The sequence below is a fragment of the Lynx rufus genome, unplaced genomic scaffold (assembly GCF_022079265.1).
Source record: "Lynx rufus isolate CCGP_SWC_20201006 ecotype Redwood Valley unplaced genomic scaffold, mLynRuf1.p SCAF_15, whole genome shotgun sequence".
NCBI lineage: Eukaryota > Metazoa > Chordata > Mammalia > Carnivora > Felidae > Lynx > Lynx rufus.
In genome coordinates, this window is record NW_025814829.1 from 41,310,330 (window position 1) to 41,325,578 (window position 15,249).

Sequence of the window (15,249 nt, forward strand, 5' to 3'; positions counted from 1 at the left end):
TTAACTCTTTGTCTATTGTACAAACAAAATGAGTTCATTCACATTTATGCTCTTGATTCACATATTTGATTTTATTTCTTCCATCTTATTTAGTTCTAATAATTTTTCTTGTTTTCCTTTCTCCTTTTCCTCTTCTGTTTTTAATAGATTAATGAATAGATGGAGTGGGGTTGAAGGGTTCCAGTGCACTGAATAAGTTTAGCAAATCTTTAAAATGTAGTTTTTATATAAACTTCAGATACTAACTTACATTTACAGCATCTTCTCACAATAAGATAAGACCTCTAGTTTACTTGTGAGTTTTTCATCCTGGTGTCATTCCTATATTACTTGAGATAGTGTAGGAAACATAGGGCATTGCTATTCTATGTTGTTATTCCTTTTATACTATGCCTCTTGGACTTTCCAAATTCCTACTTTATTATATGCACACTGAATCATAAAGTAGCATTATCTGTGATGTTTAAAATTTAAAATAGGTGTGCCTGGGTGGCTCAGTCAGCTAAACATTGGACTTTGGATTTCCCCTCAGGTCTTGATCTCACGGTTTGTGAGATCGAGTCCCGCGTTCGGCTCTGTGCTGACAGTGTGGAGTCAGCTTGGGATTTTCTCTCTCTCTCTCTCTCTCTCTCTCTCTCTCTGCTTCTCCCCCACTTATGCATACTCACTCTCTCTCAAAATAAACATTTTTTAAAAGTTGAAATTAAAAATATAGTTTTCTATTTTATTTTACTAACAATTTAAATATAACTTTTATATCAAAAGAAAAAACTGTGATACACCAAAAAAAGACTCTTAATTTTTCTGAAATGCTTTAAGATTATACTCTACAAAGATAAAGTCAGATATTTTGAGAAATAGATTTCCCTTTCACTGGAAGAGTTCAAATGGGATAGCTTACTTCTTGTTAAAGGCAATTCATCATCAGACTAATCAGCTTAATTGGAATAGAAAAATAGTCCTTTAGCTTTCTTTGCTACCCTGCTAATCTATAATTCTGAGGATTTTCCTATTTGCGCACAGAGGAATGGATGATCCTAAAAACTTATTGAGATCTTTTTTTTTTTTTTTAATTTTTTTTTTCAACGTTTTTTATTTATTTTTGGGACAGAGAGAGACAGAGCATGAACGGGGGAGGGGCAGAGAGAGAGGGAGACACAGAATCGGAAACAGGCTCCAGGCTCCGAGCCATCAGCCCAGAGCCCGACGCGGGGCTCGAACTCACGGACCGCGAGATCGTGACCTGGCTGAAGTCGGACGCTTAACCGACTGCGCCACCCAGGCGCCCCGAGATCTTTTTTTTTTAATCCTGTTCTCCAATTCTACTTAATAGTATACTTTACTTTTATTCCAAGTATATCAGTATACGTATGTGAAAGGAAGAAAGGAATGATAATTTCCACTGAACAAATAGTTTTTGTTTAAATAGCCTACTTATGTGAATTAATTATGTTTGGGCGTCTTGCAGAACCACCTAGCCTGGAGGATGCAGGAAAGATGCTGAATGAGACGGTGGTGCTGAACAACCCCATTCAGCTGGAGTGTAAGGCAGCTGGCAACCCCTTGCCCGGTAGGTTTACCTGTGGAGTCTCTGACATTTTAAGATTTCTGGGAAAAGCTAAACCTGTTTATGAGCACCATATAGCAATTACTAATAAAGGAAAAATTATAGGATACATTCTAAGGGTAAAGCATTGATAAGGATATCAGGAGGTGGATGATATTTTTGAATTTTCATTGCTTCCAACTCTATGAAGTAATTTACCCATTTGAACAAGGTAGTAATATGGGAATGATTAATCCTCTTATTACCCTTACTGTGGCCACAAAACTCACAATGGTATTTTTTATACATTTATGTTGGAAAATATTTGTTTTCTCTAGTTCAAATTGATTATCTTTATAATAATCAGTCATTTGATGAGACTATTATTTTGTTGATTCTCATCACTAGTAAGTTATCAATATGAATCAAGAATAATATAATTTTTAGGTTAATGGTATATATAGTCTTTGGTTTTGATAAAATGCATAGACAAAATTTTTTATTGATAAGAGAAGTATAAACAACAAAAAGAAATAGAACTGGTTAAAAGTTTGCTATCAAACAATACTGATATATTAGAGATAATAAAAGGGTATTTGTTTTATAATTTCATTTTCAGGACTCTTATATTAGTTTGGCTATTCATGTTTTTCTTAGGGTTACCTCCTCCTCAAAGCCAATCCTAAAGAGAGTCTTAAACTGTTTAAATTTGAATGACAAGCAAAAGACTAAAGCAATTATTAGTATTTTGGTTAAGCTCCAATTTAGTGGTATCAAGCTTTTAAAAGAAAGCTTTCTCTCTTTTTCCTCTTACAGCTATTACATGGTATAAAGATAATCGTCCACTCTCGGGGTCTACCAGTGTCACTTTCTTGAACAGAGGACAGATCATTGATATTGAAAGTGCCCAGATTGCTGATGCTGGTATATATAAATGTGTGGCCATCAACTCAGCTGGAGCTACAGAATTATTTTACAGTCTACAGGTCCATGGTTAGTGCCACTTCCCCTAGATTCACAGTGGAGTAAAAACGCATTCAAAATGATTAGGTGCTTCTATAAAACTCTAGCATAAATATTTAACATAGTGTGTTTTGTTATCTTTCTAAAGGTACAGTGTTCTAAAACTGATGAATGTTTTCATTTCCTGATTCCTATTAAAATTCTCTAGTTTCACATGCTGTTGAGCTTAAGATTGCTTCTATATATTCAATGTAATCCCAATCAAAATAGCACCAGCATTCTTCTCTGAGCTAAAACAAACAATCCTAAAGTTTAAATGGAACCACAGAAGACCCTGAATAGCCAAAGTCATGTTGAAAAAGGAAACCAAAGCTGGAGGCATCATAATCCCAGACTTTAGCCTGTACTGCAAAGCTGTAATCATCAAGACAGTATGGTATTGGCCCAAAAACAGACACATAGACCAATGGAATAGAATAGAGAACCCAAATTGGACCCACAAATGTATAGCCAACTAATCTTTGGCCAACTAGCAAAGAGTATCCGATGGAAACAGTCTCCTGAGCAAATGGTGCTGGGAGAACTGGACAGCAACATGCAGAAGAATGAAACTGGACCACTTTCTTAACACCATACACAAAAATAAATTAAAGTGGATGAAAGACCTAAATGTGAGACAGGAAACCATCAAAATCCTAGAGGAGAAAACAGGCAACAATCTCTCTGACCTCAGCCGCAGCAACTTCTTAATTGACATGTCTCCAAAGGCAAGGGAAATAAAGGCAAAAAATGAACTATGGGGCGTCATCAAGATAAAAAGCTTCTGCACAGCAGGGAAACAATCAACAAAACTAAAAGGCAACCGATGGAATGGGAGAAGCTATTTGTAAAAGACATATTGGATAAAGGGTTAGTATCAAAAATCTATAAAGAACTTACCAAACTCAACACCTGAAAAACAAATAATCCAGTGAAGAAATAGACAGAAGGCATGAATAGACACTTCTCCAAAGAAGACATCTGGATGGCTAATACACATATGAGAAAATGTTCAACATCACTCATCATTAGGGAAATACAAATCAAAACCACACTGAGATACCACCTCACACCAGTCCAAGTGGCTAAAATGAACAACTCAGGAAACAACAGGTTTTGGCTAGGATGTGGAGAAAGGGGAGCCCTCTTTCACTGTTGGTGGGAATGCAAACTGGTGCAACCACTCTGGAAAACAGTGTGGAGATTCCTCAAAAAATTAAAAATAGAACTACCCTATAACCCAAGAATAGCACTACTAGAAATTTATCCAAAGGATACAGGAGTGCTGATTCATAGGGGCACATGTACCCCAATGTTAATAGCAGCACTATCAACAATAGACAAATTATGGAAAGAGCCCAAATGTCCATCAACTAATGAATGGCTAAAGAAGATGTAGCATATATAGACAATGGAATACTACTCGGCGATGAAAAAGAGTGGAATCTTGCCATTTGCAACAATGTGGATGGAATTGGAGGGTATTATGCTCAGTGAAATAAGTCAGTTGGAGAAAGACAGATACCATATGTTTTCACTCATGTGTGGAATTTGAAAAACTTAACAGAAGACCATAATGGAAGGGAAGGAAAAATAAGTTATAAACAAAGAGGGAGGCAAACCATAAGAGACTCTTAAATACAGAGAACGAACTGAGGGCTGATGGGGGTTGGGAGTATGGGGTTGGGGAAAATGGGAGATGGGCATTTAGAAGGGCATGTGTTGGGATGAGCAATGGGTGTTGAATGTAAGGGATGAATCATGGGAATCTACTCCTGAAGCCATGACTACATTGTATACACTGTATATTAGCTAACTTGACAATAAATTATTAAAATTAAAAACATTAGATGAACTGTTGAAATAGTCATCAATGATCTTACCAACTTATGACAATAACCTTATTTGTAAATATTGTCTGTCAAAATCATAGGTTTTGGCCAAAGAAAGATTTCAAATTATTATCTCTAATAATGTTTTTAAGACAACGAGGTAGTCATAGATACAGTGGAGGAAGACACACACACACACACACACACACACACACACACACACACACAGAAATCAAGAAATAAAAACACTCTGCTGTTAAAAACTGGATTTCCTAAGCAAAGTAGCTTTCCTCAATTGTAAATATTGATAATTGCACTACTTACCTCAAAGGATAGCTATAATTAGAATCTCAAAATAATGTGAAAGAACTCACCAAAACAAAACAAAACAAAGCCACCTAAAACCCACACGTGAAAATACAACTATAGACATTATATATACTTTTAATTATTTTGAGGTGAAATATTCTGTAATGTTAACATAACTTCCTTTTATTTATTTTTTATTTCTTTTCAGTGCCCCCATCGATTTCTGGCAGCAGTAACATGGTGGCAGTGGTGGTTAATAACCTGGTGAGGTTAGAATGTGAAGCCAGAGGTATCCCTGCCCCAAGTCTGACCTGGTTGAAAGATGGTAGCCCTGTCTCTAGTTTCACTAATGGGATACAGGTACTTTTGTTATTTCTTAAGGGCAATCTACCACCTGATTATTAAATACAGTACAAACAGGTAAAGCTATTAACCAGATTTGGAAAATACGAATTAACAATTGTTATCCAAAAACATACACATAAATATATATCCATAAATACCATAGCCACACTTGGGATTTCTAAACAATTCTTTAAAGCCCACTACATATAAGAATTCTTTTATTTCATATTGTAGGTACTATATATTGACCATTTGTGTTAGCCTCTTTCTTTCTTTCTTTCTTTCTTTCTTTCTTTCTTTCTTTCTTTCTTTCTTTCTTTCTCTCTCTCTCTCTCTCTCTCTCTCTCTCTCTTTCTTTCTTTCTTTCTTTCTTTCTTAGGTTCATTTATTTATTTGGGGAGAGAGAGGGCACAAGTATGGGAGGGGCAGAGAGAGATGGAGAATCCCAAGCAGGCTCCATGCTGTCTGCTTGGAGCCCAGCACAGGACGCAAACTCATGAACCATGAGATCATGATCTGAGCCAAAACTAAGAGTCAGGTGCTTAACCGACTAAGCCATCCAGGCACCCCCATCTGTTTTACCTGCTTCCTACCTCCCCATCTCTATTCCCTGCCACCACCACAAAAGATACCTTGCACAAAGAAATGTTGATCAACAGGGGTGCCTGAGTGGTTTAGTCAGTTAAGCATCCAGCTCTTGGTTTCAGCTCAAGTCATGATCTTACAGTTCATGGGTTTGAGCCCCGTGTCAGGCTCTGTACTGACAATGCAGAACCTGCTTGAGACTCTCTCTCTTTCCCTCACTCTCTCTGCTCCTCCCCTTCTCTCTTTCTCTCTCAAAAAGAAAAATGTTGATCAACAGTAAAAACAGGAATTTCCTCATAAAATTTATATTTAAATGTTTGGAAATATTAATGAATTAGAGAGAGAACCATATAGACTGTATTTAATTTTACAAAAACATAAAATAATAAAGTAAGAAATACTAGAAAGGCAACATTGTAAGAAATGAAATTTGAGTCTGAGAAAGCATTAAGTGCTTTACATTGACTCAAAATTAAAAATATAGAAGCATAAAATATAAAAATAAAAATATAGAGCCTGGGTGGCTCACTTGGTTAAGTGTCTGACTCTTGATTTCAGACCGAGTCATGATCTCACAGTCATTAGATTGAGCCCCGTGTTGAGCTCTGCACTGACAGTGAGGAGCCTGCGTGGGATATTCTCTCTCTCTCTCTCTCTCTCTGTCTCTGTCTCTGTCTCTGTCTCTGTCTCTCTTTCTCTCTCTCTCTCTCTGCCCCTCTCCGCCCCTCTCCCACTCTTGTGGGCATTCTCTTTCTCTCTCTCAAAATAAATGGACATTAAAAAATATATAGAAGCACATATATCTCATTTAAAGTATACTTTAGTTTTATTTTGCTTAGCAGGGAATTTAGTTCTCCTACCATTCTACTTCTTTAGCTTTTCTCAAAAATCCAATGCTTACAGAATTTGGGACCATAAAAGACCCAGACTTGATGTTAATATTTTAGAAGCACCACTAGACTAATGGGTTAAAAAACTATGAATATGACTAATTTATTTGGCTGCTATTTTGCTATTCATTGTAACTTCTTATTTATTCTACCCCAAAAAATTAGAAGGGAAATTAGCTCCTCTTGTTCTCACTTATTCTCATCTTTCTCCCCTGGTGGCTTTCTCTCTCTCTGTAGTGAGTATAGATGAGATTGGACTATCACTTGATCTTGTTTTCAGTGATTGCTAAGTTTGGTTCTAGCTTTTTTTTCCACAGTCTTCTTCCAAAGATAGGATGGGAAGTAGATTTTATGATGGTTGCCCACTTTAAAATAAAATAAAATAAAATAAAATAAAATAAAATAAAATAAAATAAAATAAAATAAAATAAAATAAGTAAAGTAAAATAAATCTGACAGGAAATAAAATGAAATAAATAAAATAAAAAATATCCAAGTGGAACTCTTTCCGGAGGCAAATGTCAATTGATCAACCTCAGAAAATAGGAGAAAAAGGCTGTTTATGCATATGTTTCTCAGAGGGGCATGTTAGTTATTTATCTTTCTTATCATTGATAGGTTCTGTCTGGAGGCCGCATCCTAGCACTGACCAGCGCACAAATCAGTGATACCGGGAGATATACCTGCGTGGCAGTGAATGCTGCTGGGGAGAAACACAGGGACATTGACCTTAGAGTATATGGTGAGATATTTTAATAATTACTTCTGCTGTGATATAGATGTGTTTACTTCCTAAGATCATTGAGGAAGTTAAGGGAAGTTGTTGATAAAGAACTATGAGCAATAGAAATGATTTCACAGTATCAACTCAAATCAAATTCTACCTTTCTGCCTTGTATTTCACTTTGACTGATTTTCCTTTCTTAAAGTTCTGAGAAATTAAGATAAGCATACATCCAGCATGCCGGGTATTGGTTTCACAGAATACTCTGAAGAACAGATGGCTATGGAAAGCAGCTTTGCAATTTGAAAGATAAAATCTCACTAAAGAAAGCATCTGTTCAAGTAGCTCTCTTGATCCATTCTACTCAGCGCCTAGATTTTATTACTTTTAAGTTACAATCAGCATATTTTGTAGCCCATGCTATGTCTATGAATTAAAGGCTATTTGAAAAGCAAAAGTTAAACTAAGCATAAATTTAGATAAAATTCAAGTTTTTTCTACTTATGATGCAGCCATAAGGTACAAAAGGAAATGTCTAATTCTATCACAGCAAAAGTCCTCCTGCACAAAGTTTGGTCCTAATTGGGCTCCATCCATAAAATGTGCTTTTCATTCCACAATTTAGTTTACCTTTCCATTTAGAGCTGTTTTAGACTTTTTTCAGTGTCTTATTTGAATTATATTCCTTAGTCATGGAATAATGGAATTGTTTCTCTGTGCCCCCTCAAAGAGTATCTGGATTTTTTTCTATTTTAATTCCAGTATAATTAACGTAGTATTATATTAGTTTCAGGTGTATAATCCTAAGTCCTCCCTCACTTCCAAATAGTTCATTCCTATTCCAAATATATCACTTTTTTTTTTTTTTACCTTCAAACCATGTGGGTTGACTGCTCTTTATATGTTTGCCAAAAGCAAATGTAATGATCACAAATAACTTATAAGTCATAGTTTTCTGACAGAAAAAAAAAAAGCCTTGTTACAGAATGGCTAACTCGTATGACAAATTGAGCTGGAAAGTCGCAGTTGGCCTTAGTAAACTATGTTCTCTCTTTTCTGTTGCTTCTGCAGTCGACGTGAGTCCACATTCCGCCTCCAGCTTTGCTGGTGCTATGTGTTTGAGATAACAGATGTGTCTAAAATGCCCAGGCCCAGGGAATCTACTTCTTCCTTAAATCTAACTGGGTCATTTTTATGTATTATGAGGAATTGGAATGCTGTCAATCTGAAACATCCTTAGAGAGTGATTCATTAATCAATCTAAGTATATGATCCAAAAGCTCCTGCAATCATTAGCAAGCAGGCGGAGGGGTGACAAGAGTGTTCTCTGAGTTTTAGTCAGCAGTGAAAATCTGGGAATGGCTCCTTCCGTTTCTACATTGGTTAATGTCAAAAGTGCTGGAGAGATGATAGAGAATTGGTATTTTCCAGGAGTCATAAAGACATGCATCACTATTTTTTACCATTTGCCAAGACATTTCCATGCCACCCTTTTGGTCTGAAAACTGGGACTTTTCCTCTGTTATAAAAGTCAGATGGCTAGCTAATATGTTTGAAAATGTGGACACGTATTCAGCATTTAAAATGTAGATGCAGGGGCACCTGGGTGGCTCAGTCGGTTGAGCGTCCGACTTCGGCTCAGGTCGTGATCTCACAGTCTGTGAGTTCGAGCCCCGCGTCGGGCTCTGTGCTAACAGCTCAGAGCCTGGAGCCTGCTTCCAATTCTGTGTCTCCCTCTCTTTCTGCCCCTCCCCCACTCATGCTCTGTTTCTCTCTCTCTCTCTCTCTCTGTGTCAAAAATAAACATTAAAAAAGTGTAAAAAAATAAAAATTTTTAAAAATGTAGATGCATAGCAAGCAAATAAAGAAATAAAGCCAGCAAGAAATAATAAAACTGAAATTAGTTTCCAATCTGTGCTCCATTCTTAGCATTATCTCTATATATCGTATTCCTATAGTAGTATATATAGTAGTAACATTGACAATCTCATGTCTCATTGGAGCCTAATGAAGGTCTATCCCCAGCAGTAAACCCCTTCAGATTTACATTGTAGATTGTGGGGGTGATAAGAAGAGTAGACAGTGGGTAAAAGAGCTTTCCCCACTCTTGTAACTACAAGAGTAGTTCATTAAAAAATTTTTCTCTAGTATGAAACCAGAATGGCGCTAAAACAAGAGAATTGGGTTTTTAAATGATTACGATTCCTGTGGTACCTTTTCTTTAAACCTAAGCTCAGAGAACTTTGATAGACATCACTTGTGCTCCAGCACCTGAACAAGTATAACCCTATAGCAGTGCTGATTTTGATAATTAAATGTAACAAGTTTAATGCATAGGATGAGAAACAGACATAATACACCCCTTCCTAAGCAGCACAACCACCAAGCTAAATAGGGATAACATCTAAGGAAGCTGAGGTCTAAAGGGCAGAAGCTTGTTCTCTTCTCAGACTAAACAAAAAGTTGGGAATGAAAAGACAGAAAATATAGATGAGTTTCAGTAATAGATACCCTCGGCTGTAATTAGATTTGCTTTAATTTATGTTCCTTAGGAAACAAATACGCTGTTGTTTTTGCATTTTTCCTCTCAATTAAAAAAAATCTGGTTTCTTTTTGAACTTGATCCAACTCATTTAGCTATAAAGAAAAATAATTGGAAGAAAATATTTGGGAATAAATTACCATTCTGCTTTTGTGAATTATTTCTGACTTTGACTTCCACCAGCAGTCATAAAGAGTTCACGTTCTTTTGTAAATTCTATAAATACTCTAAGATAAACGTATTTTTATATGGTCATGGTACTTTTTTATGCACCGAGACCAGACTTTACCTGAAATGATTTCCAAGCTGTTAAATTGGCTATTTTTTAAAGGGCTGTTTGTGCTAAGACTGATGAGCGCATCTGTTTTCATAATACCTTAGAAAATGGCCAACTGTGCTGCTTTTGCTAATATGATAGCAGTTTTAATCTCAGACTGGTTGTATATCTTTTATCTAATGTGTCACATATTAAAAACAATCCCACTGTTTTCCATTCCCCATAGAATAAGCTTATCGAGAGCCAGATGTCTGTGTGTGCTTGAATTTAGCAAAGGTGCGTCGAGAATCTCTGCACAAATGCTCTGTTACTCTATTCCAACTATTGCATGTGGCATTTCTTTGCATCATGGCATCAGTACCTTTGGGTTTAGCACAGGTCCTGCATCCAGAAATAGTACGAAAAGTGGCCTTTAGTTTATATGCCTTTCCCTCTGTAGGAGACATGGTAGCAAAGAAACCTCCTGGTTGCAGAATCGCAGTGGTACTAGTCAAAACCTATCACATTTGTTGTCATTTTGCCACATGCCACAGTATCCAGCCCGAGATGATGGCACATGGGCTATAGAGTAACGATCCTTACCACAAAAAACTTACTTCAATCAAAGCATTTGTTAAATCCCTCAGGATTCATTTCACTGCAGCTTAACCTTTCTTGTGAAAAAAAAAAAAAAATACTACAAATACGGTACGTTTCCTACAGTCCTGAATAGTTAGAGGATTTAGTGAGAAATGGCCAAGGAAATTCCTCTGTGTGTTTTTTCAGAGTGACCCCTTTATAACGGGCCTGATTTCATCATTAGTTTGTGTTTTTTTGAAGTATTATAAATACAGGCCTGAAAGAGGCCTCACGAGGTTTTGGAGCCCACCCTCTCCTTCTTGGCAGGGCTGTACCTAAACCATCTGAGACAAATGATTGTTTACTCTATTTTTTAATACACCCAAGGGAAGGAGGTTCCTTAGACTTCTCCAAGAGCACACTGCAGCGTCTGACAAGCTCAATAGCCAGGGGATTCTAATTTTAATCTCATTAAATTTTCAACTCATTTCCTCCTTTTATGTAATTGTATGTTGTACAGCTGGTCACTGCTTTCGTTTTGTTCTTTATTGTGTCATTTATCCCACATGGTCTTTATTTTATAGAAAGCTGACAAGGCATCGTGGAAAACCAAAAAGAGCTCTAAACTGCAAGTCAGAAGACTCCTAGCTTTGCCACAAATTAGTTACATAATTTCTTTGTTTGTTCTCCAAATTTTTATTTAAATTCTAAGTCACATTATTTTAAATCAGTCATTGTCACTCACCTAACGTTTTATATACCGTGAGGTGGGACTGGATGATCTCTTTCAACTCTATCTTTTAATTTTGCCTCTGTGTCTATAAAGTTTATTTTCCTTTGCAAAAAAAGATATAAATAAATATCAAAAGTGTATATATGCTTTTAATTATTGCTATTTCCAAAATGTTTCACGAGTGACTTACCACTTTGGAAATCTTAAGCAGGAACATCTAGTTCAGAAAGTTTCTGAAATAGGCAGTTGGGGAGAACTTCCAGTTCTAAAACTTCTTAAAGGGAAAGGTTAGCAAAAAGTATTTCTGTTCAATAGGAACATGTTAATCAGTGGTTTATTAATACTTGACTCTGAACCAAATGAAGCAGAGGGTATGCTGGAATTATAGTGATCCTACATCTTAAAAGAACAAATAAAGCTATTCTGTGTATGTCCTGATGATTAATAAAGATAAGCAGTGTACTGGCCTGTTTTATCCTGAGGGAAACCCCATCTTTCACTTAGTTCCACCAAATATTATGGGAGAAGAACAGAACATCTCTGTCCTCATTAGTCAAGCCGTGGAGCTGCTATGTCAAAGTGATGCTATCCCCCCACCTACTTTGACTTGGTTAAAGGACGGCCGCCCCTTGCTGAAGAAACCAGGCCTCAGTATCTCTGAAAATGGAAGTGTGTTAAAGGTAAGGCTATGGGTTCATATAGCATCTTCTTATAATATTCCTAACCTCATGGCTTTGGTATTAAAGTTGTCTGTCTAGGGGCACCTGGGTGGCTCAGTCAGTTAAGCGTCCGACTTTGACTCAGGTCATGACCTCACAATTCATGAGTTCAAGCCCCGCGTCGAGCTCTGTACTGACACTCAGAGTCTGGAGCCTGCTTGAGATTCTGTGTCTCCCTATCTCTCTGCCCCTCCCCTGCTCACATTCTTGTGTCTCTCTCCCTCTCAAAAATAAATAAACATTAAAAAAATTTTTTTAAATTGCCTATCTATAAGTGTTCTACTATTTTCATCTTATAAAATTCTAGCTACCCTTTCTTTTAATGGGGTTTTGTAATATTTTTAAATTTTATGCTTAGCAGGACTTAGATATTTGTCTACCCATATTTGTAGCCAGAAGCCATCCAAAAATGTTTCTAGAGAAATACTGCACAGATATTCTAATGAGCGCTTCATTTTTAGCCATTCAACCAGTCAGCAAATAAACACTCATTCTAGGTATTCTGCATAGGACCTGAAAAGGTAGACACATTTCCTACCCTCAGTGTCTTCCAATTTTGCATAAAATATGAAAATTAACCATTCAGTTGAAAATGCAGTAAGATAAGTCTGAGTTAATCACTATTTGGATGGCACAGACAATACATTTTAGGATGATAGCAAAAGGTGAGGCTGTGGTTGCCTGAAGGTCTTGGAAAGCTTTTTGACTTTTTATAGGTAGATGGGACAAAAGGCCTGACTAAGGAAAGCAAATAAGCTAGTGTGGCTGAAACAGAATTTAACAAAGTGAATATGTGGAAATAATGTTGACAGTGTTGATTTGAGTGAAGTAAGAGCTAACATGAAAACTAGTTTAAGGAATTAGGATTCAGAAAGTCAATAAGCCATTGGAATGTTTGTTTATAAAGTCTTCATAATAACCTTATTGAGAAATTGAAAGAATGGCTAAGTAATCTGCCACCATTACTAAGTGTCAGAAATGGAATTTGAATACAGGGTGTATAGCTTCAAAACTCATTCTACTAACCACCACACCACATAGCCTCTTGGTAAAGGAAGGTTATCACTGGCAAACAAAGGGAGTCGAGAAATGGATGACGGTGTCAGCACATAGGAAGCTGAGAAGCATACACAAGGAGAGCAGAAGCATGGGAAAGAATGGGAAGGAGTGTGAAGTTGTGTCTGAGAGGCAACCCAGTAGAAACGTTAGGAATTATGATCTGTAATAATGGAGCTGGGTGAAAGAGAAGTGAGAATAACTGATAAAGGAAAGTAGGATAGTCCATTGAGCTATATAGCGGGGAGTGGGGGGAAGGCAAAAAAAACAATGGCCATCATCAGAGGTAGACCAAAAGCTCTAGAAAGCAACTGGTAGAATTCTCAAACCCCAACTCTGGCCAAATGAGAGAGAAGAAGACAATTGTAGAAACACAAGTCCTAGCACTGGTAGGGGAGAGCTATGTGTGATTAGAAATGTCTTAGCAAATTTCAGAGTATATAAGTTGATTTCTCCAGAGCACAGATATTAATAGGGCTGGGAAGCCAGAAGAAAGGAGATGGTGAAGAAATCCTGGCATCTACTGAATCCCTACCACGGAGGCTGACCGAGGTACCCTGAAGGGTGCAGGTCGCATTGAGGGGTGTTGGGAGACAACTTCATGGAAATGAAAACTTCTACAGAACTTAAAAAACTGAATTGATCAGTTAAAACTATCTCACCTGTGCATTACCCAAAACAATTCATGCACATCTTTAACCAGGTAGAGTAATAGATTCTTACTGCTTTAATTTGCCTGGAACACACTGGGCAGTGAATAAATCTTTTTTATTAAGTTTTTATTTTAATTCCAGTATAGTTAACATGCAGTGTTATGTTAGTTTTAGGTGTACAATATAGTGATTCAACAATTCCATACATCACCTAATGTTCATCCCGACAAACGCACCCCTCAATCCCCATCACCTATTGCACCCATCCCTCCACCCACCTCTCCTCTGGTGACCATCCGTGTATTCTGTACAGTTAAGAATCTATGTCTTGGTTTGTTTCTCTGTCTCTTTTTTTTTTCCTTTGTTCATTTATTTCTTAAACTCCACATGGAGTGAAATCATATGGTATTTTTCTTTCTCTGACTGGCTTATCTTGTTTAGTGTTATACTCTCTAGCTTCATGCATGTTGTTGAAAATGGCAAGATTCTATTTTTGTTTATGGCTGAATAATATTCTGTTGGATACGTAGAGCACATCTTCTTTATCCATTCATCTATCAATGGACATGGGCTGCTTCCCTAATTTGACCATTATAAATAATGCTATTGTAAACACAGGGGTGCCGGTATCCCTTTGAATTAGTGTTTTTGTATTTTTTGGGTGGGTACCCAGTAGTGTACCTACCTATTTTTAACTTTTTGAGGAAACTCCATACTGTTTTCTACAGTGGCTGCCCAGTTTGCATTCTCACCAAAAGTGCAAGAGCATTCCTTTTTCTCCACATCCTTGCCAACACTCGTTGGTTTTTGTGTTTTAGATTTTAGCCATTCTGACAGGTGTGAGATAATATCTCATTGTAGTTTGGGTTTGCATTTCCTTGATGATGAATGATGTTGAACATCTCTTCATGTGTCTATCGGCCATTTGTGTGTCTTGTTTGGGGAAATATCTGTTCATTTTTCATTTTTCATTTTTATTTTTAATTGAATTATTTGTTTTGTGGTGTTAAGTTGATAAGTTCTTTATATATTTTGGATACTAAACCTTTATCAGATATGTCATTTCCAAATATGATCTCCCATTCTGTAGGTTGCCTTTTAGTTTTGTTTATTGTTTCCTTTGCTGTGCAGAGCTTTTTATTTTTATGTAGTCCCAATAGGTTATTTTTGCTTTTACCCCTTACCTCAGGAGACATATCTAGAAAAATGTTGCAATGGCCAATGTCAGAGAAATTACTGCCTGTGCTCTCTTCTAGTATTTTTATGGTTTCAGGTCTCACATTTATGTCTTTAATCCATTTTAATTTATTTTTCTGTATGGTGTAAGAAAGTGGTCCAGTTTCATTCTGCTGTCCAGTTTTCCCAGCACCATTTGGCAATCAGTAAATCTTCATCCCTCCTCTCTATGAATTCTTTATGAGATGATTTTAAGGACCTGGACCCCCAGGTTTGCATGTTTATCAACAATTATGTGACTT

The 15,249-nt window shown here is 36.8% G+C and overlaps 1 protein-coding gene across 1 annotated transcript in view; it reads left to right on the forward strand.

The window, feature by feature from the left end:
• The window catches only part of HMCN1 (hemicentin 1), a 465,916-nt gene that overhangs the window by 300,788 nt on the left and 149,879 nt on the right, over positions 1-15,249 (forward strand). Inside the window, exons 37-41 of the mRNA XM_047077306.1 lie at positions 1,469-1,570; positions 2,363-2,539; positions 4,898-5,049; positions 7,128-7,251; positions 11,848-12,023. Of these exons, the coding sequence (XP_046933262.1) occupies positions 1,469-1,570; positions 2,363-2,539; positions 4,898-5,049; positions 7,128-7,251; positions 11,848-12,023 (731 nt within the window). The remainder of the gene's footprint in view (positions 1-1,468; positions 1,571-2,362; positions 2,540-4,897; positions 5,050-7,127; positions 7,252-11,847; positions 12,024-15,249) is intronic.